At 36.2% G+C, this 22,852-nt stretch overlaps 1 protein-coding gene across 2 annotated transcripts in view; it reads left to right on the top strand.

Moving 5' to 3' along the window:
* Positions 1 to 22,550, top strand: part of ADAM10 (ADAM metallopeptidase domain 10) — a 51,428-nt gene extending 28,878 nt beyond the window's left edge. For both annotated transcript variants that reach the window (XM_055716270.1, XM_055716271.1), the window contains exons 5-16: positions 5,746 to 5,849; positions 7,281 to 7,430; positions 8,631 to 8,723; positions 9,342 to 9,525; positions 11,617 to 11,780; positions 13,351 to 13,534; positions 14,485 to 14,635; positions 17,008 to 17,191; positions 18,332 to 18,440; positions 18,747 to 18,967; positions 19,688 to 19,814; positions 20,259 to 22,550. In XM_055716270.1, the coding sequence (XP_055572245.1) occupies positions 5,746 to 5,849; positions 7,281 to 7,430; positions 8,631 to 8,723; positions 9,342 to 9,525; positions 11,617 to 11,780; positions 13,351 to 13,534; positions 14,485 to 14,635; positions 17,008 to 17,191; positions 18,332 to 18,440; positions 18,747 to 18,967; positions 19,688 to 19,814; positions 20,259 to 20,353 (1,766 nt within the window). In that variant the 3' untranslated portion in view covers positions 20,354 to 22,550. The remainder of the gene's footprint in view (positions 1 to 5,745; positions 5,850 to 7,280; positions 7,431 to 8,630; positions 8,724 to 9,341; positions 9,526 to 11,616; positions 11,781 to 13,350; positions 13,535 to 14,484; positions 14,636 to 17,007; positions 17,192 to 18,331; positions 18,441 to 18,746; positions 18,968 to 19,687; positions 19,815 to 20,258) is intronic.
* The last annotated feature ends 302 nt before the right edge of the window (positions 22,551 to 22,852 follow it).

Genomic DNA, 22,852 nt, shown 5'->3' with positions numbered 1-22,852 from the left:
GTCTAGTTTAACTTTTTTCATTGGTATGTTAGACGCCTCTAGGATGTCTGTGGTCTGAAATATCTGAAGTACACAACTGCTTCTGTCACTTTCTGAATAGTGCTTTTGAGGTTAAAATTTTTTTGCCTTTCATGAGAGCTATTTTTGCATTGAACTACAGCTCCAAAAAAACTCCCGACAACTAAAAAAAAGCTATTTTTAAAGCTACTGTAAAAGCTTAAAAACAACCATGCAAATCTTTTCTTACTGCTCTAATATAAAGCAAACTCTTGTGAAATAGAGTCAAACTACTAGTGTTCTTAAACAGGGCAAAAGCAACAAAAACACTCAATTTCTAACTCAGGAGAGACTAGAGGAAGAAGTTGTCTTTGCTTTAATTTGGTACGTTTTTTTGATCAGCCATGTTGCAGCCTTTTGAAACAATATGCCTTTTAGTGCTTTTCAGAAATCACAATGCAATATATGATTAGCATCTCAATGAGTTCTTATTCAGTAGCTAAACAAAAGCTTTTTTTGTAAATGGGGATTATATTGTCAACTTTATAAGGCAGCTTTTGTCTGTTACAGTGGATGTGGTGACCAGTGGAAGGCAGCCTTCTATTCATGACTCGAAACACAACTTGAATGATTTTAATTTCTAAAACACTCATGATCAAACTGATATATAATTTAGTGCTAGAAAGATGCAAATTGCTTTTTTTCATTAAAGTATTTTGGAAACTTTTCTTTAAGGACTAGGACTTCATTGGAACTGTATTTATTTTATTTAAATCATATATGCTTCAAATGAATCCCTGAGTTCATACTGTAAAATACAAAATATGTATTTTCTCAGCTCAACAGTAGACGTGAAAATCGTGTTCAGACCTTCAGGAAAAGGAACGTGGTCATTTCGTTGTCTTTGTGGTCTTGGAAGATCTATACAACTGAGAACAGAAAGTGTATTTTGTAATTTCGCAAAGCCCTATCTGCTGAATGAACTGGCCACTGCAGACTCTATTATTAGTGAGAACTTGGTTTCTTTTTTTTTTTTTCATATTGTGCTTGTAGATTTAATAATGAAGGTCTACTTGGCAGTTGTCATGGGAGGAGCACAGTGCGACAGGCTGCTTAGAGTGAAATCTGTAACAAGGATTTTTTTGCTTTGTACCTGCTTAAATTTGAATTTTGTTGTGACACCACTGCTTTTGCTAGTATTGGGCAAATCTCTGTGGCGGCTGAAGAACTGAATTTTCATCACTTTCAATGGAAGTTTGATGTCATATCCTTGCCTCAGATGCTGAAATCCAGTATCTGTTAAGCACCTAACCAAATGCTTAACAGATCACACTATTTACTGACAAGCAGAAGAAAAAAAATCATATGGTCAGGTATTTCTTTGTGGTAGGCAGTGCCTTCCTTTAAAATGATAAAAATCCTTATTTCAAGCATCTGGATTTGATGTATCACTAATAATGATCTGCCATCTAGTTAGAATACCGCTGGCAGAAAGTACAAAATGACAAACTTTGTTTTTTAGATTTGTTATTACATTATTGTTGTTTACTGGTTTTTAACATTCTGTCAGGGTATACAAAAATTGAAAGTGGAAAATGGGAAAGTGGACAACATGGGAAAAGAAAAAGTGTTTTGTCTGGGGATTTTCTCTAGTTAGAAAATTGATCCTGTAATTAAACTCTTTCTTTCATAGATCTGATGGAAAGTAGACTTCTAGTTTTTCCTCAACTCTGCATTCACCGTGAGCCATTGTTTCATGCTAAAAGCACGTGTTTTCCCTTGATCACCTCGCAGGGTTGTGGCTAGGGACAGGCTAAGAAGCTCTTGATCCCAAAGAGCTGGCAGAAGGATGCGCCGCTCAAAGCGCTGAAAAGCATCACAGGAGCATGAACCAGACTTGTGCGATGCAAGTCAAAAACTGTCCCAGTCATCTGACACAGTGTAGTTCCTGCTTAGTTCCAGAAATGGAGCTACTGCAGGGGATGGTAGAAAGAGGAAGCCTCAAAAGATGAAAAGGGAACAGTGCCCTCACAGTTTGGGGGTAGCACAGTGTTTGTCAAAAGAAGGTTCTGTGTGCAGCTTTCTCTGTAAGCTAGACATGGTTCCAAAGTAAGCATCCTATCTTACCTGCCTCCCGTGTTTGGCAGGGCGGATTCAACTCTGTCCACGGGAGATTTGTCTTCTCCGGCACATGCAAAACCTTGGCAATTGCTGTTGCCAATGGTTTCATGTTCAATTCTTTATGATTTTAACTGTCACACTTTTAAAGTGTTTCTTGCTAGACTGTTGCTTTTGAAGTGAGAAGTATTTGTTTGCATTGCAGGCAGGTAGTGTTGAAAATGTGTTAAGGGATTTCCTAACCTTTTTGGGAAACGAGATACAGAGCAAAGACATTATTTTGTGTAATGCACTGAAAGCATTTATTTCTAGTACTGTTCCATCAGTTGTCATAATGCAACAGAATATGAGTAAAAGTGTGGTGATAGCAGGAAACGGCGTTTTGTGCTGGTGCAAAATACGCTGTGCCGTCATGTTTCCAGTTAATATTTGTGGATTCCTGCAGTTCCCACCTGCAGGAGCTGCTTTCCAGTCAGGGTGGGTTTATATAGATGGAGTGCGCTGATGGTGAGGCAGCAATGTCTGTTACTCCCACCCTTCTGTAACGTGCTTTTGTCACAGATACTAGTTAGTGGTCGGCGGTGTGGTCGTGTAGTGGGTAATGAGAATTTTAAATAGGTGAAATACAGGAGAGTGTTTTTCTTAAATGCTATGGTGGGAGTAAATGAAAGTGGTGGAGATAGAGAAGGGAAAGGATCATACCACTAATTCTCTGCTCTTGACTCCAGTCTAGTGACAGTAAACGGGATCCCAGAGAGTAAAGATGACCCCAGCAGTGAGTGGTGCTTTTTGTTTAATATTGGTTACAGCAAAGCTGTGTTCCACTACGTTGCTAATCAAATTGGGTGAGGTGGCTCACAGCATAAGCATTTTTGTCCTTTTCTCGCCCTTCATCCTTCTGACACTGTGCTAGGGCTAGCCATATGGGAGGAATGTGATGAGACAGCAGTTCAAAAATGGTATTTGTGTGGCATTAAGACATTGAAATGTGGGAAACCAATACACAGAAAATCGTTAAGTGAACTTGAAAGGCTCTAATAACAGTAATTCATGAACATTTCTGTAAAACAGTGAAAGGAAAATACCACTTTCTTCAGAGGTCTAGGATTTTTTTCACATTGTAGTTACCTCTGAAAAGGTGTTTTTAATTTAAAGAAAAAACCTTATTAGAATTCAAGTATATTACCTCCCACACAGTATCAAGATTTTGCTAATAATCTCATTGGCAAACACTAGTCAAAACAGAGTAGGCATAAAATTGACCAAAGAAGAAGTGATTTTGTGGTGTGTTGGAGCAGCTTCTCTAAAATTCAGACTGGGAAGAAGTTTTGACATACAGTGCTGTACTTGGATCTTTAGAGTAGATAGAATTAATTTGCTAGTGAGATAATAAATAACTGCTTACACCCAACTATACTCTTTCAGTTACTCTTGGGCTGAAACTTTCTTTGCCAAGAAGTGTGTTTATTATATCTGTTTCTTTCTCACTAGACAAAGTTTACAGTTGAAATAAAATACTTTTATTTTATGGAAAATTTTTTTTTTATGGAAATTTTTTTTATTATTTTTTATTTTTATGGAAAAATATTTTTATTTTATGGAAAAAACTGGAAAAGGACCCAGTTTGAAAAAGAAATGTTAAATGACAAATGAGGTAATTTAAACTTATTAACTAGTTTTAAAAAGCTAGTGTTAAACATGACTTCTTTAAATACTTGCTTATGTGTGATGGAGAGGAATGAAGTTTGGAAGACTGCTTTTATTTCTTAATCAGTCCTTTTAAGTTTATCAGTGGGTCCGTTGAATCTGGTCTTGGAGTATTTTGGAGCATAAACTCATATTAAATGGTTTGGGTTTTTTCAGAACTCAATTTCAGCTGTATGCCAAATACACAATTTTTTTTTTTTAATTCATGTTCGCTATTTAATTTTCCCCCAGCTTTCAATGATTGAAATATGAAGTTTAGAAATTAATGATATAGGGAGAAAATCTGAGGTAAATTGGGCTTGTATATTGAAATAGTTTAGCAGTATCATATGGTATGACTGCAGGAAACAGGTATGAGAGTCAAAGATAATTAAAGGCAACTAGCTGAAACTGTACCAGAGTGCATCTGCTGTGCTCCAGCTGCTAACAGGCTTTGACTCCGCAGAACCAGACTAGAGCTGAGCTAGTCCAGGGTGAAATAGCCTGAAATGCATATCATGTGGACAGCAGGTCCTTGATGCCAGGTCTTGGGCTTTATAAATCTACCCATATGTATGCATTCCCTGTATGTGTACTCTGTGATTCTGGGTCTCCATGCTTGCTTAAAAAAAAAAACACGCCACCACCCAGCAAACAAACAGAAATAAATAAAAAAAAAACACCAACAAATCTTGGTTAAGTTTACACATTTCTGACAAACCCCACACCCTATTAAGGTGATGGTGTAACTATGGTTTGCCCTACAGAAACTGGTTCCCTAAATACTTGCATACGTGGCTCCTGTAGCTGGTACTCCATTATCTCTCACTGGGGCACCAGTTTATAATGGGATCCAGTCTGCAGAGAAGCTGAAGGGGCAAGACCTCTTCCTTTCGGTACTTCTCCAGAGGAAGCTTCTGCAAGTGCCAGTTGCTTACAAATCTCCAGTAGGTACTAACAGACAAAACCTAACCGTATGTGTCTGAGGCACGTTCACGTGTGCAAGGAGATCTGCATAAACAATTACCCTTGGTAAGCAGCCAACTGTATGATAATCTCCGTGAGCTAGTTTGCATCTCCAGAATGTTTAGCTGATGTGTACCTGGATAGTACTACAGGGTTTGTTTTTAGAATTAGCATGGAGGTGATGAAAATTTTTTCTTTTCAGTCTTGTTTTACTTTGCTTGTAAGTTTTAAATACAGAATTACAGGTTACGAAAATTTACAGATGAAAGTTTTAAATATGCATACATACACACACTGATCTGTTGTCCTTAATTGTATTGTTTATTTTCCAGAGTGGAAATTGTGCATTTTACCTTGTCAATAAAATTGTTAGGAAGCTCATAATTCTAGAATTGTAGAGTTGAGTTTGAAACCAAGGTTCATGAGAGTTTCAGTTCTTATGTATTGGTAGTCAAGTTGCATGATATAAAAAATTTTCAAAAATTCCATGGAAGGTGAATGAAGTAATAGAATCTTCTAAGGATGTTAGCAAGGTTTCTTAGTTTGAGGTTACCAAGTAGAATTAAAAAAACCCTTTCTCTTACCTAAGCAGTCTTTAGTATACTTAATCTCTAATAATTTTCCATTGTGAGTTCATTTTTTTTTTTAAGGCTGCTGTTAGTTCAAGCATATCAGCACAGATGTGTAAATTATAGCTTTTGTTCTTATGTTAGTCATCATTCATCATATTTCTTTTGTTATCTGTAAAGAAAACAATGTTAAGAAGCAATTGTCAGTTTTGTTCTCTTTGTAAAACTAAGAATGTATCTTGGTAGAAATGTTTAATGAAAAAAAAAGACAGCTGCATAAAGCTTGGATCTTAGAATGCTTCCCTCAAACCACGTGAGCAATATTGGACACAAACTGAATAATCTGCAGTGATACAGCTGTACTCTGCACTTGTTCTTTGATTTTGAAACCTGTCCTTCCTCTTTTTAGAATACCCACACAAATATGGACCACAAGGAGGTTGTGCAGATCATTCAGTATTTGAAAGAATGCAGAGGTACCAGATGACTGGTATAGAAGAACCAACAACAGAGGTATAACACAGGCTAATGGATTATGTGGGCTAGAAATTAATGTGATAAATTCCCGTTACTTGTATGTTGTTTCTCCTACTTTTGGTCAGTCGTCATCCCTCAACATTGTGAAGTACTTAAATTATTCCTAGAGGTTTCTTATTAACATCATTTTTCTAAATCCTTCTTCTCATTGCTTCTGCAGTGTAGATATGCTAGCTCATAGTCATAACAAATCCTACATGATCTTAAATTTTTCAACAACTGGAATTTTAGATGGATGCAGAAATCAAGCTTGAGATGATGAATATACTTCATTGCAGTTGAGAAGGAAGAGTTTCAGGATGCCTTGATCTCTGAGTACTGTATTGGTCCTTAGAGTAATAACTTTTAGATTTTCAAATTATGTTAATGTAACGTGCTTGTAACATCTGAGTGCTTTCAGTGGGCAGTGAAGTGATGTGAGTAGGAAGGGTCTTGCTCGTCATAGTAAAGGACTGGAGGGGTTACAGCATGCTATAGGTTGCCTGTAATAGGAGGTAGGTGGTCTATGGAAGGGACTTGGAATACATGTTTAGAGTCCTGTATTTATTTTGTTTTCAGGTTTGCACCACTTGTCATGATTTCGGAATATTTTTTTTTCCCCTCCCAACAGTAAATTACTGAGTTTCTTTTAGTGTTATCTGTGTTACGAGATGTTTCAAGTTTTGGCATAATTTTGTGGTGTCAGTTAAGTACATGCCAACAAAACTACACGATATGGCTTGTTAAATAGCATCAACAACTTAAACTGTATTTACATTGTGATTACAGAAATTATCAAAAATATTACACAATTCAGTGTCGGTAACAAAAACGTGCCTTCCCAAAAATTTGCTTGTAAAATTTTACAGAGAGAGTGGGCTATCAACCAGTGAATACCATAAGGCAAATGTGTTAGCAGATACTGCTCTGGCTAATGAGCATTATTATAACTTCATGTTTAGCGTACCCTTTGTTCCACACAGCAGTATTTCTGTTTGCTCAGGTAGCTGGCCAAGGTAATTACAATGTGAAATAACTTGTGTTAAGGAGGGTGCATTTACGTCCTACCGTGCTGTTTTTTTTCCTAATCTACAAACTGCTTGCTCATTTTAGAAAAGGGTTACGCAAAAGAAAAAATTACAAAGATCACATGAATGAAAAAAATGTGTTTCACATTGTATGCCTGTTGTAATTTGAAAAGAAATGCACAGAAGGATTTAAATGAGATCTAAAAATAGATGGTATACTTGAAAACTAGCTGTAACATACTTAGTTCATTTCAAGATTCATGAGGCTTTGAGGGTTAAAGAAAAAGAAAGAAAATCTGGTTTTGTTAGTGCAGTATGTTTAGAAAAATCCATCGCTATTTTTAGGTAATCTAGTGCAGCATGTAGATGTACAAAATTAATGTTTCCTGTGTATATGCAGAAGCCTGTTGAAGAGCCCAAGAACAATGGTCCACAGCTTTTAAGAAAAAAGCGTGCCACGCAGGCTGAAAAAAATACGTGTCAGCTGTATATTCAGACAGATCATTTGTTCTACAAGCATTATGGAACAAGGGAAGCTGTAATTGCACAGGTATTTCCAATGCCTTTGTTTTAAATTATCTGCTTGTACATTATTTCTGTATTTCTGATAAATTTCATGTAACTTAATTGTGTATATTATTGCTTGTTTACTTTAGAATGTCGTTTCATTATTGTGAATGCAAGTGATCGTGACATTACTGAAACAGCACCTTTTTTCTTTTTTTTTTTTTTAACATCACTAAAAAGATGCTCTGTATCTGTGACAGAAGTCCTGGGCACTTGTGCTTCCTTTAGTTAATAATGGCAGCTGTGGTTTGTTCAGCACCTCAGAGCAAGACTTGCAGTCTGACTTTTCTCTGTTCCTACTCAGAAAAATAATACTTCCTCAAGAGTTTCTGTTCTGTTTGACAGCCTGCCAAGCCTCGGTGTTAACACTGGCATAGCTTTGCATTTGAAACTTTAATTCAAAACACTGTGACCTAATGACACTGAGATCTGTTCCTGTAGAGTCTGATGTAGTGGAAGGTTAAAAAGCAGTGGCCACTGGAGGCAGGTGCTTTTCATTTGTCAATATAATATTAACTAGAAAAAGGGTTGGTTCATGTGGCTTTTTTTCTTTGATAGTTTGCTAAAAATATAACTGGTACATTGCTATACTTCTCTTGAAGTCTGAAGCTTCACTACCACTTGCAAATCTGACTTTTACTGTTTGTTCATCACATTGTACATACGTAATTCAATTTGAGTAACGTTTTCTAAAGCTCTGAAGTCACCTTCAAAATCAGGTTTTTGATGAGTTAGCATTTCTGCGTGCTCTTGGGAAAGATAAATGATCAATTTTTTCACATTTGTTTTCGACCAGAAATGAAAGAATAATGCTCTAACAAGTAAGTTGTTGCACAAAAAAAAAGAAATGCAGCACTACAAATACAATACAAAAAAGTGCTATCTTACTGTGGCAGTGAGTCTAATGAGTATCAGAAAGAAGTATCTGAATGCTTGATAGAATTATGTGTTTAAAAAAAAAAAAGACAAACAAAAAAATACTTTGCTGTAATCTGGTATGCTGGCAATGCTGGTACTAGGTTATGTGGTGATTTACTCAGCACTGGATTTAAAAAGGCCTGTTGGAGTTCATGTGGCACAGTATCTTGTATGTAAAAGTATAGGCCTTGCAGTTGTTGCTTTTAAGATTAGCTATAGCGTAGTGCACAGAACTTTGAACTGTAGGTACTTTTGTTTTTTGCAGATATCCAGCCACGTTAAAGCTATTGACACAATTTACCAGTCAACAGATTTCTCAGGAATCCGTAACATCAGCTTCATGGTGAAACGAATAAGAGTAAGTTGTGTTGGAAACACTTTTAGCTTCACTGATATTGCTGGGAGGCTGGTTGTCTGTTTTTTGGGTTTTTTTAAAAGTCCTTTTGCTGTTCACTTGTAACCATTTATTGTTAGTAATTTCATAACACAGGTGTCTCTGTAGTAAATAGCTCCCCAACACATTTATTTTAGTGCTTACTGTCAAAAGCCTGCTGTTTCTGCTGTTAAGCTGTAATCAGTTTTTATTGGAATGAACTTCTTATATTTCAGCAGTGTTGACTGTGAGGCAAATAGACTGTATTGCTCTGCAAGTGCTTTAATCATGAAATAGTGGCTCTCCAGGTTGAAAGTTCCTGCTAAAAGTGATGATTTAAGAGGATAAATACAAACTTTTTGCTACTGATGGAAAGGAAAAAGAAATAAGAGAGGGGGGATTTACTACACAAATGCAGTTCTTAATTTATTGTAGAACCTGGTTTTCCAAATATTGGGGCTGTAATTTGTCAAGGCCTATAAATCTTTAGCCACATCTTTATTTAACATAACAAGGTATTGACAACAGCAGGCCTCTTAGCTGGTATTTACAAGGCAAGTGAAAGTGAATCTTGTCTTACAGTTTGTTTCAATTTACTTTTAGATAAACACAACAGTAGATGAGAAGGACTCTTCCAATCCCTTCAGATTTCCTAATATTGGTGTGGAAAAGTTTCTGGAACTGAACTCGGAACAGAATCATGATGATTATTGCTTGGCCTATGTGTTTACAGACCGTGATTTTGATGATGGAGTCCTTGGTCTGGCTTGGGTTGGAGCCCCTTCAGGTAATTATATGCAAACCATCAGCATTATGAGGTAAAGTATTGTAGGTAGGTACAAAGAAGAAAATTAGAAATTATGTCATTTAAATTGGCAGCAAGTAGATAAAAATCTCATAACCAACTTTTCACATTTGGTAGGTATGGTTTAATTTATTTTTTTCAATATAAACAGCGTACCATGTCACTTCAGTTAGTCTTGCTGTCTTTCTGATGAGCAAGACATGAGCAATAAATAAAAAAATATTTCTTTTGTTAGACAGAGGTTGTATTACTTGGATGAATTTATTTATGACAGGTATGAGTGAGCAGTAAAGTGCCAGAAGTATTTCTGCTGTATATAAACAGAGCTTACAACTGTGCAGTTTGAATTTTGTAGTAGTACTACACTGCAGAACCCTTAGGTTTTCTAGGTAGTATTGGAAGCAATTTTTATTTATTTTTTTTTAAACAAAGTAAAATCAGTGAGATCTTGTTCTAGGAGATACCAGAGTAATTTTTGTGTGCCTATTCTTGAACTGCTTCTCATTAGTGTCAACCTAGTTGTGTATTTTGGTTCTGATGTATATCTCGATATAAAAAAATCGAACAATGGTCTTCACGTGTGCAGCATCTCAAGGTGTTTGTCCTGGATGTATGAACTTTATAGGATGTATTAGTCTGATATATTTAAAAGTTGTTAGTCTTTAAATTTGAGTAGATACCAAATCTTTAGTTATACGTCAGCACACATGCCAAATTGTGGAAGCTTTCACAGAAATCAAAATCAGAAATTCAGAAGGAACAGTCTTCCCTTGTTTCTTCCCTCAAGTGATTTCTATATAATAAGGAATTAGCTGGAGAACAGCAGGTCGTATGAAACTTTGCAAGAGACTGGATACCGTTAGGAGAGCATTATGAAGAGCTTTAACAGAATTCAAATAATTGTGGAAGAAACATGTAAACTGTTTATGAGGTGTAGCTATGCATTACAACCTCACTTTGTTTACTGCTGTACTTTCCTCTAAAGCACATTTTGGTTGTAGAGTATTGGTGCTACGTGGAAAAATATGGTGTGACAGTCTGTCAGACTTCAATTTCAGGAGCTTAAAATGCTTAAATAAGTATTAGTACAGTGTTCAGAGAACAGATCAGTGGACCCATGAGTGTAGCAAGTATGTTAGAGGAGAGGGACCTGTGTGGACTCACTGTAGTGAGTGCAGGACACACAGCTGGCCTGTGTAAATGGGAAACTGGGTCTGTGATCACAAGTCCAGTGTGTAGACTGAGCAAGCACTGGATGAATTGGAACGGGCATTCCGTAAACACTGCTTCCGAAACTGAATTTAATTGAGAAAAATCAAGAGATTTTAATCCTAAACACACATACTGGCATAGGATATTTCACTAAAATGGTCTTTTACTTCAGAAAGGAAGGCAACTTCTTTAGAGGGTGTTTTAGACACCATTTATGTTAGCAATAGAATAGCTGAACTTTACAACATTGATAATGCCTCAGTACAAACTCGACTTACAGAAAAATTCAGTGACGCTAAAGTCACAGTTTCAAGACTTTCGGAAGAGAAGTGTGATGGCCTTCTAAACAGGGTCTGATTAACCCACACATCAGAAGCATTTTCAGCTTTAGTTTGCACAGTGGAAAAACGAGTCACTTTTGCTGACAAGGATGTATAGCTTAGCTTGGACATTTTATGTAAATGCTCTTACTGTGAGAGAGGATCTCCTGTGATTTTACTGTTGGTTTTTTTTAACTTGGTGAAGTCCACTTGGGATGTAGATTGAGGCTGCCTGTATTGGATGTTGCACCGTGCTAGTCTTGTACTACAGGTGTGATGAACTCAGGGCCTGTCTGTGCAGTGAAAGCCCGAAACAGCTCTTTCTAAAACAGCTAACTTCTTGTGTGAGTGTATCCATTCAGTGCTGAGAGCATTAGTGTGGATAAATCTAATCTACTTTAAAAGTTGTGTTAATATTAATTACACAAAAGAACTTATCCACTGAGGAGGCAAGCTGTTTCTTGTTCTAAATGTCACTAGAGAAGTAACACAGTACTGCTTTTCTTCAGTGATGATCTGTTGTACTTTTATCTAAATGCAGGGAGCTCTGGTGGAATATGTGAAAAGAGCAAACTGTATTCTGATGGTAAGAAGAAGTCTCTGAACACCGGAATCATCACTGTTCAGAACTATGGCTCTCATGTTCCTCCCAAGGTTTCTCACATTACTTTTGCTCATGAAGTTGGGCATAACTTTGGTTCACCTGTGAGTATTACTATTGATCTGCTAACTCACTTCCAACTGTTTTGCGTGATTTGCAAATGGAGTTTTTACTCTTTATGAACGAGGAAAATATGACCGTGACTGCATGTGCATATGTGCATGCACATTGTATATAAATGAAAACCAGATTGATGAACTAAGCCCCTTTAACGAGTATTTGACAACACTGGTGCAACAGTGGATTTTGTGAATGGTGTATTTCTTACTAGTTCAGTTTCTTATAAAGGGTCTACATTAGCTTTCTCTAAAAACTTCCCTGTGTTTTATTGAAGACTAGGGTCACACATACTTTATAAATGTATTTTAGTTTATCCTAGAGAGGAGAATGCAATCAATGCAAATTTGGTTAAGATGAAGCTTTATTCAACAAGTGAAGATAGAAATGGCTGCTTCTAGAGTTCAATTATTTATACTTAAAGTTTACCGAAGAAAATTATGGGGAGGATTAAGATACCAAGAACAGTTATTTTGAAGCAGAATTTGTCTCCCGGTCATTTAGGGATATGATTTGTTTGTGGCAAGCTGAAAGCTTGAGCCTTTTGGTTTTGCTGGAGATGAGAACAAAGTTTTCTGGTTTGGATTTTTTTTTTTTGAACTTAAGTATATAGGCTTCCTATTCTTGGAAGTAAAATGACAGGAGTCATGAGTTCTTCTAAAACAGATGTTCACATATGAATCCTTTTTTCATGCGACTTGAAAAAAATCCCTAATACCACTGCTCTGAGTGGGAACAAGCCTTCCAAGCATAACTGAAAATACAAGCACATAAAATTGGAAAAACAGTCGCACTGAGTGAAACATATTTTGCATCAGCCTGGAAGATGGGTCTTTTAATGTTACTCATGCATTTGTTTTTTTCAAACTGTAATAAATGATGCAGTTCTCGCAACTATGTTGAAAATTTTTAAATTTAACTACTTCTTTTGGAGACATAGGTTGTATTTCTGGAAAGTTGAATGCATCAGAACAGCACTGGAATTCCTCTTACATGTAACAGCTTAGTATGTTGTCAGTTCGCTAATTGCTAGAATGCCAATACGTAATGCATTTCATTCCTTGTGCTGATACTGTGTAGATCCAGTCACTGGCTGACAAACAAAACTTCCCTCAAAAGAAGCAAGCAGAATGGACTGCTGTTTCAGTTACTTTCTGCTTTTATTCCACAGAATACTTAATATCCTTTTGTGTTCATAAAGCCACTCTTTTCAGGAGATGGCGACTTTTTTGAGTTGGTATTCGTTCCAGGACATGCACTTGCGCTATACATTACCATGAATGCAAATAAGCTAAAACTGAAGAAATTAGATACTTGCTACTGTTTCTGGAGAAAAACATAAACAACCAACCAACCAACAAAACCCAAACCAAACCTTTGTTTTCTATTTTAAGAAACTTTAGTATAAGATAGTGGGGTTTCTCTATGAACCTTTTATTCTCACTGTGTCAAGGTTATCAAACCAGGTTACTTTTGCAGATGTGTAAAAAGACAGAAAGAAATTAGAGCAGCTGTCTTGATAGAAATAGAAATAGTTTTTAAATATTTGTTTTGCAGCACGATTCTGGAATGGAGTGCACTCCAGGAGAGTCCAAGAACTTGGGACAGAAAGAAAATGGCAATTATATCATGTATGCAAGAGCTACATCTGGGGACAAACTTAACAACAACAAGTTCTCTATCTGTAGCATTCGAAATATCAGCCAAGTTCTTGAGAAGAAAAGAAATAATTGTTTTGTTGGTATGTATTTAGTCATCCCAAAAGAAGAATGGCAAAGCTATTACTGTTCTGCTTAATTAGAAATGTGGTTTAGTCTTTTACTTGTTTTTTGTTTTAATTTACTGGAAGAATTCTGTAAGTAAAGAACTGAATTTGAGAACTGGAGTACTGTCATTAAGTTCTGGGCTCCCCAGTACAGTAAAGACATGGACATACTGGAGTGAGTCCAGCAAAGGGCCGCAAAGATGATTAAGGGATTGGAGCATCTGACACATGAGGAGAGGCTGTGGGAGCTGAGACTGTTTAGGCTGGAGAACAGAATGTTGGGGGGGTGCCTCCCCTGGGTTATAAATGCCTGGTGGGAGGGAGTAAAGAAAACAGGATCAGACTGTTTGCAGTCACGCCCAGTGAAAGGACAAGAGGTAAGGAGCACAAATTAAAATACTGGAAGTTCTGTTTTAAACAGTAACAACAACAAAAAAAATAATTGCAGGAATCTTCCTGGAGTCTGTGGTGTGTGGACTCTCACAAGTTTTCTGAGGTAGTGCAGTGAGTAGGTTTGGGTTTTGGAGTAAGTAGTGGTTCATTCACCCCAGCACCATCAGCTTTTGCCTTAAGGTCCTCAGACTCTATTAAAGGGGAAGGAGTGCAAGAAAGGTTGCTGCTGCTTTGAAGGCTTAACAGAAAACTTCCTCTTATCACCGTCTATTTCTTATCCACACAAGAAACTCCCCCTGTTATCAGCAGAAATCTTTTACTCAGAGGCTGAGAATCCTATGAGTTGCAGGAGTGACTAAGTTGGGTGGCAAGCAAACGATGCAAGTTGCTTTGCGCCCTAGTCTGAAGTCCATCTTGACCAGGCATTTTCAGTCACAATTAGCTGGATGCTGTTGCAAATCAATGTTAACGTTTGTGAGTCTATTTGCATATTCTTTGTACTGCTTTGTACATAAATATACTGGCATTTTTAGAGTCTGGTCAACCCATCTGTGGTAATGGACTGGTTGAACAAGGAGAACAGTGTGATTGTGGATACAGTGACCAGTGTAAAGATGAATGCTGTTATGATGCAAACCAGTCAGAAGATAAAAAATGCAAGTTAAAACCAGGCAAACACTGCAGGTATTGTGCATGTTTGTTACAGTACACTTTAATTTTCGGGATTTATTGGTAGCTATAATTGCTATTTTAGAATCTATTTTACTTGCATTATTCTTAAAGCATTTACTTTCTTAAATATGACTTACATTGTGCTTATGAACTTGTCACTCACCATTATGCTATGCAATTCTTGGTGCTAATTGTAGCTCGCTTTTCTCCTAGATGACTGTTCTCTAGCTTTTCAAAAAGCCTAATGGCACTGGCTTGTATCAATGCTGACTTATCATAATACTCAATGCAGACAACTCTGTGTTGAAATTCTGTTGTCTATCAGAAACATGTTGTGTATAATTCTTGCAAAAACTGTATGAGTCAGAAAAACACGTCTAGGATACTGTTTTTACAGCAGGTACAGGAGAGTATTAATTGCCCAAAGGATAATGGAGAGTATTATGAAATTGGATCCTATCCTAGGGCCATTTCTACAGCATTGCCTAACTGGAAGACGACTGAAGAGGATTGATTTACTATTTTTTTTATAAAAAATGCTTGTTTTATAAATTAAACTGGTTTTTAAGTCACCTTGTATCTTGGCAGCATTGTGTACACAGTGATTTATAAGAGGAACTTTTAAAGATCATAAGACTTACAGTGAAGTAAGTCAACTTCTATCTTGTAGTTCTGTGACTTAAGACACATGTTAAATTTCTACTTCATCTGAAAACTTTTGGATTTTTTTTCACGTGGAAGGCATGAGCTTTTTTCCTCTTAAGAGAGACACATAAATTTAGTGTCCGGTTAGACTCTTAGCCAAAGATGGAGAGAATTACTATTATTTTTAAGTCTAAACCAGCTCAACTTTTTAATACAATGTACACAATTTTGTTGTAATTAGATTTTCCTGCCTTAAGAATGATCTCTGTCATCCTGGGAGTGGAAATAAAAGTAGCATCTACTGTTAAAATGTATTTGACAGTGTAGACATGGTAGAAAGTCCATCTCCTGTGAATTCGTAGTTGTAATAATTTCGCACGTGTGGTTCCCTCCCTCTTGCAAATTTTCTTAATTTTTCTACTAAAATAAAGGCTTTACATTCATCTTTTTATTGGTTAATACCTCTTATTATTGGTTTCTGGCATTTTGCTTTACATGGCAGCAATGGTGAGCAGCTGTTCCCTTCTGAGTACACCAGGTGCCACCGCCACCTTCTTTCTTGCTCCCTCCTGCTCAGCTGACTGTAGTCTCGCTTTATGCCCTGCTGGGAGCAGTCTTAGATAGGAATTACTCCATCATTTTTGATTTAGAATTCCTCTTTTTCCAGTTTTGTTAAGATTGAAAATTTTGCTGTACAAAGAGGTTTCCAAAGACATGTAAACCAAATCCAAATGCAAGAATGGATCATGTAAAACACATTTTAGGAAAACTATGGTACCTACCTAGCTGCTTTACATGTCTTCTACATGTGTGATGTCAAGAGTAATTTTTCTAGGCACGCAGTAGTTTTAAAATAGAGAGATCCTGACCCGCAGAAGGTCTTTGCTATCTTCTGGTGCCTGCTGAATGCCAGTCAACACACTGTGAATATTGAGGTACAGAATAATTTGAGTTGAGAACTCAGGAGGCTTAGCTTTAATCAAGTCGTTAATGTGTGTTTCATAACCCTCGCTCTTCTGCAGCTTGTAGTGGCATACGTACTCAAACACAGCTTCAGGAGAAGGAAATGATTGTTCCCTGCTGTTTCGCCAGTGTAAGGGGCTCAAATGCTTTGATGTCTGGGACAGAAAGGAGCCCAAGCGTTTTGGGGGAGCTGGTGAAGCTGCTTTGGCAAACTTTTTTTTCCCCCAAAATTAGTTTGTATGCTGACTGTGATCTCCAACATAAGAGCTGACATGTCTCCTTCCCTTTTCTTTTTTATTTAAACAATGTGAGTAGTATGGCTGCAGAAAGTTTAAAAAAAAAAAAAAAAACCAAACAGAAAACAAACAAAAAATTCCTTACGGTGGTATAAAGCTTGACTGACTTACTACATTTTTTTTTTTTGTTGAGACTATCAAACTAATCAGTTGTTCCTGAATTAATTTTACCAGCTTGCTAATTGAATGATTTGCATGTACAAACTTTGAAATGCTGTTATTTGCTGTATGTTTTAATTTAAAATGTTGCTTGTACTGTTTTTCTAATATAATGCAAAGAGTTTAATTGGCTAGTACAGTGACTAAGAAATCCATATTCAGTGCAGTAACCTTTTGTTACCTTAATGGACAGGAAGAAATTATTTTCAATTGACATTTTACTTAGCAGAAATGTGAAGTGTTTGAGTAGGTTTCAGGATAAATAGTTCTTGGATTTATTCATGCTTTTTCTTTACATCCATGTGTTCTCTTTATTTCTAGCCCTAGTCAAGGCCCCTGCTGTACTGCACAGTGTAATTTCAAACTGAAGACTGATAAGTGTCGAAATGATTCTGACTGTGCACGAGAAGGAATGTGTAATGGTGTCAGTGCTCTCTGTCCAGCTTCTGAGCCTAAACCAAACTTCACAGACTGCAACAGGCACACACAAGTTTGCATAAATGGGGTATGGTTTATTCAGTCATATGCAACCGCAGTTGTTTTTGGTTTGGTTTTATTATTTCAAAAAAGAAAAAAGCTTGATTTATTGGTTTCAATCAAAAGAACTGTGAAGCTACATCAAATAGTAAGCAGGTAACATATCAAGATAGCTTTACAGTTTGAGAAAGTTCCATTTAAATTTTTTTGGGGTAGAAATCGAGACTATTAAAGTGTTTTATTTCCTAGTTCCATCTTTTCATTTTTCTTCAGTCTTCAACAAGTAATATTATTGCCTTAGAAAATTAGATATGCTGTCAATCCATGTAATCTAGTTTAATGAAAATACACAGTTCTTCCACCCACGTGCATGCAGGACAGATATGCCAGCATATAGAATTACCCTGAACTGCCATTAGTTTCCTGGGTTAAAGAGTCCATGGTAGTTGCTTTGAAATATTGATGGGAAGTCTCTTATAAGTTAATCTGTGTTTACTTGGAAGCAGAAACAAGCAGAAGTCATCCTCTTAGAGATGTAACTTGTGCTGCTGTAAGTCTGTTTTCCACAGTCCAGGTTTTGAATTAAATGATACTACTCAAAAATTTTTCAGCTAATTCAGTCATTTTAAATATGGAAAAAAGATAGAAGAATTGTCTTTATATAGTTCCTTAATTTTTAAACGACATAAGTGCAGTGATTTTTTTTTTTTTTTTTTCTTAATTTGAGGAGTCCTTCCACAGTGGAATTAGAATCTTTCCTGCCATAAATTTTTATTACTATTTTCTGAGAGAAAACATTTTTGGAGACATGCTTTTGATTTATCTTGCTAACCACAGTTTTGAGTAATCATGTTTCAGTGTGAATTGCAGTGCTGTGAGTGTTCTGCAGGGTACTCTGAGGCCCTAAAAGAAAATACAGTGTTAAAAAATATAACTGTGTAAATTACCATTTAAAGAAAGGATCAAATAAGCCTAAACACTGCAACTGAGTAAGTGTAATAAATTTTGTTTTACAAACTTCAGAAGAAATTCAAGCTATTATTTTCATTGATAAGCATCTTTAGACTGATGATTGTGCTTTCAGCTATTTAAAAATTAATCTTTCCTAACGTCAGCGTGCTTAAAAGTTAAATTGATGTTTGTGTTCTTGTGCTCTTGTCTCAAACAGCAATGTGCTGGCTCTATCTGTGAGAAGTATGGCTTGGAGGAATGCACATGTGCTAGTTCAGATGGCAAGGACGACAGAGAACTGTGTCACGTCTGCTGCATGAGAAAAAGTAAGGTTTGTCTGAATTGGAAGCATAAATACAGCAGTGGGCATCTAAGGAATCTCCTCATGGTGTTTATGTTTTATTTTTTCTTGAGAGCATACTGCAATTTTGTACATAATTAGTTTCAGATAGAGGCATTATGTTTTATAGGAAATGAACAATATTTTGGTTTTATACATATAAGTAGAAACTTGAAATTTTTTCAAAAGCATTTTCAAGAATTGAGCACCAAGGGATTCATGCACAGATATTCTAATACAATAACAGTTTGGTTAATCTAATTTGTTTTTTTCAAACAATTTTCCTTTTCAGTGGACCCAGCTACTTGTGCAAGTACAGGCTCTAACCAGTGGGAGAAACACTTCGGTCGCAAAACTATTACTTTGCAACCTGGATCTCCTTGTAATGATTTCAAAGGCTACTGTGATGTGTTTATGAGGTGCCGGCTGGTAGATGCTGATGGCCCTCTAGCTAGATTAAAGAAAGCCATTTTTAATCCAGAACTATATGAAAATATTGCAGAATGGATTGTGGTAAGTATTTTTTCCTTACCAGTCTAATATAAATTTTTCTTGTTAATCAGTATTCACAGTTGGTACGTGTTGCTCTATATATACAGCACTTCAGCATTCTTTAAAGTACAATCAGACCTTGTTTTACTAGTTTTTCTATAAGCATCTGAGTGCAGCAAGTAAGTTTTGACAGATGGAAGGGAATGGAAACAAATAAGTAACAAAAACCTAAGTAAATATTTTGTTATATCTCTGTTCAGTCCACTGTCTGTTTGGGTGGTCATGTTTTTGACTTAACAAGTTTACCTGCTTTAACCCTTCATATTTGCATGTTCTGGCTTCTTTTAAGGAACTAAATATATCGATCTCTGGCATTGCTTATTTTTATTGCACTAGATGACACTTTCCTAATCATAGACTGGGAGGAGAGCTACAACGAAGCACCATTATAGAGCTGCATAGTCAATTTTGTGTAGGCTGTTGATTGTTTTAGGCTTATATAGCTCTGTTGTAGTGCATCTTCTGTGAAATGCCCTTCTGATAATAGAATGAATTTGCAGTATTAGCGTGTTTTTCTGTAAGAACTTTGGGGACATTTTTCTTTTAAAATGTTATGGTCTTTAAGTGATGTTTCAGAACAGCTTTTTGATGTCTTAAAAGGCAAAGGAAAGTCGCATTCAATGACCCCTGTCCCTTGTACATGGGTGCCAGCCCCCCAGAAATACTTTCTTTTGTTTTTAGGCTTATTGGTGGGCAGTGTTGCTTATGGGAATTGCTTTGATCATGTTAATGGCTGGTTTCATTAAGATATGCAGTGTTCATACTCCAAGCAGTAATCCAAAGTTGCCTCCTCATAAACCACTTCCAGGTGAGTACACCAAGCAATTAAATTTGTTATCCGCAACGATTTTGTTCTGAATGGGAAATTTCAGGTGTCCCAACTTACAGTTCTTAGTCTGGCACTGTGAAACTACAAATGGAATTTGTGCCAGTGGAACAATTCATAAAAATGTAACTCTTATTTTCCTATAACATAATGTGCACATCAAAAGAAAGCTTTGAAGACTTCGAAGTCAAGAGTTCCTCATATTTCCTATTTCATGCTGCATTTTGTAAGAAGCAGCCTGTTTAAGGAACTACTGTTGAGATAATAAAATGTATTCTGTAAATAAATACTCCACGCAGACCTTGCAGGTCTAAATAAAGCCTTTCAGAAAAATAGGTATATTTAGTTTGCATGGCCAGGGCAACTCTTCTGGAAATCATTTTAAAAAAGATCCATTTTAATAATTTGTACCTTTCTTTGAAACAGGCACTTTAAAAAGGAGGAGACCACCACAAACCACTCAGCCACCACAGCGGCAAAGGCCCCGAGAGAGTTATCAGATGGGACATATGAGACGTTGACTGCAGCTTTTTGCCTTGGTTCTTCCTAGTGCCTACAATGGGAAAACTCACTCCAAAGAAAACTTAAGTCATAGTCCCCGATCTAACTCTCAAAAATCGAAGAGAAACAAAAGCATTATATGCCCTCAATACAAGTGGAAATGGTTAATTTTTAATGAGCTAATCTTCCAGCTCAAAAAGAAGAAAAGTGTTTTTCTTGCATATTTTTAATTTAGTGGCAGGAGTATCATGATACTTTCCCCCTTCTGTGCTCTTCATTGCTGCATTTTCTTCACTTGCAGGCAAATATGGCTGTAGTAAAACTTTTACTCAAGAATTGAAAAAAAAATATATATTTTTCAACTGCCAGACAAGGCTAGGAAGCTAGACCACCTCAGCATTGGAGACATTACTTGTCAATGTATATACATTGTTATATGCAGACATGTATTTCTAACGTACACCCGTACTTGTGTGCAATTGTAAACAAGAGAATTGCAATATGGATGTTTCTTTGTATTATAAAACTTTTCCGCTATTAATGAAGAAATTACTGTTTAATTGACATACTCAGGATAACAGAGGATGATGGTGTGTAATGGTCAAGGATCCTGTGATGCTTTACACAGCAATTTTGAATCAAATCAAACTTTTTTATCATGATCAAAGTTCTTTCAAGCACTCATTTCATCTTTATCAAACAGCTGCTAAGACATAGCATACAAGATTGAATGGTCTTTTAGAGATATAACAGGTGTTCTGCGAACTTTGCAAATGCCAGAATGTTTCAAAAGTGTTTTATATAAGTGTCTAATTTCTTGTAGCTCTGCTTAAATGTTTTTAATTTGTCTGATTATTCAGTTAATTAATGAATAGTTAGATGAAATATTTCCATGCTTTATTAGAAGATTCTGCCTGTTACTCAACTTGTTCTAAAAATTGCAACCAGTTTATTCAGGCTGTTCAGATATTCTTACAGTATGATAATTAAGTTTGTGTTCAGAGGGATGTGGAAAGAAAGAAAAGCTGTAGGGTTTTTTATGTTCTGTTTAATTTATCAGATATTTGGATAACTTTTCAGCATGATACTGTTGATTGAGTGAGATACTGTTGATTGATAACCACTAAAGTAGGGTGATTTGCCCAGCTACTGTGGCAGAGTTTAAATTGTAGTTAGGACTACCGGTTTTCCCACGTTTTATACCAGTAGCAAAATTCAACAGCACAATTCCCATTCCAAAGTTTTTTATTACGAATGTAAATAATTGGCGATTTTGAAAGAGGAAACAAAAGATGTCTTAAGGTGCTTACTGCTATGCAGGAGATGAAAGGGGGCATTACAAAATGTTTAAGCTTGTGACATATTTATTGCTTGTTTTCCAAAAGCACCAAGCTAATTAGAGATGCAAATGGCTATAATTTTCCTGGCTTTGCTTAGGAGAAAATTTACTAAGGGTTGGACAGGCTTCCTTTGTTTGGGTTTTGGGTTTTTTTGTTTTTTGTTTTTGTTTTTTAAGAGTATAAGGTTTACACAATCATTCTCATAATGTGACGCAAGCCAGCAAGGCCAAAAATGTTACAGAATATAATGGGATCTCTTCCTTGTAAACTTGTACAGTATGTGGTAACTTTTTCAAAATACAGCTTTTTGTACATGGTTTAGAGACAAATTTTGTACATGAAACCCCAAGTCCAATAGACTATATAAATAATTCTAAATGATCTTAACTAGTTAGAAGTGTATGTAGTTGCTTTTAAGTCATTTTAAATACATTTGTTTTAAGACTGTGCAAAGATTGGAAGTGGGTTTGCATTTCTAAAATGGTGACTTTTATTCAGCAAGAGTTCTTAGTAACTTCTTGAGTGTGGTAGACTTTGGAACATGTAAATTTTTTGCCTGTAATGTTATCCTGTGGTAGGATTTTGGCAGACCAATGCTGCCCTATTTTATTTTGAGTCTAAGTTAAATGTCTTCTGAAAACAGAAATGTGCACTGAACTCTCCACTGCAAGTCAAGATGTGGTAAAATGGAAAGAAAGTTCAAGACAATGAAACGGAATACTACTGTCAATTTCATGTCCACTGTGTTTTATACAGTATCTTTTTTTGTTCACTTTGGAAATTTTTACTAAAAATGCAAAAAATAAAGTATTGTGCAAAGATATGTAAGGTTTTTTTGAAACTTGAAATGCATTAATAAATAGACTTGATGAAATAATCTTCTGAAGACCCATTTACTTTTTGAACCCTGAAAACAAAGTGGAATACACAGATTCTACTTCTGCTTAATTCTTGGCCTTTGCTGGAAAGGGGCTGTCATGCCAAAAACGAATCGTGCTGTCCTTACTCTGTCAAAGTGCACCTCCCAATTTTAATGTCATCATCCAGTTAAATGTGAGAGCAAATGTTTTTGTTTAACCTTTTCAAGGAAAAGCCCTAAAATTACCTTTAAATTACTTGTATGATCACAGGAACAAAGCTTTCTTGGTGCTTATCTTCATAATGGAAACTAGTTGCTGG

Source organism: Falco cherrug, chromosome 7 (assembly GCF_023634085.1).
Source record: "Falco cherrug isolate bFalChe1 chromosome 7, bFalChe1.pri, whole genome shotgun sequence".
In the NCBI taxonomy this organism is placed as follows: Eukaryota; Metazoa; Chordata; class Aves; order Falconiformes; family Falconidae; genus Falco; species Falco cherrug.
The sequence above is the reverse complement of the archived record's forward strand: the minus strand, read 5'-3'. Positions and strand labels throughout refer to the sequence as shown.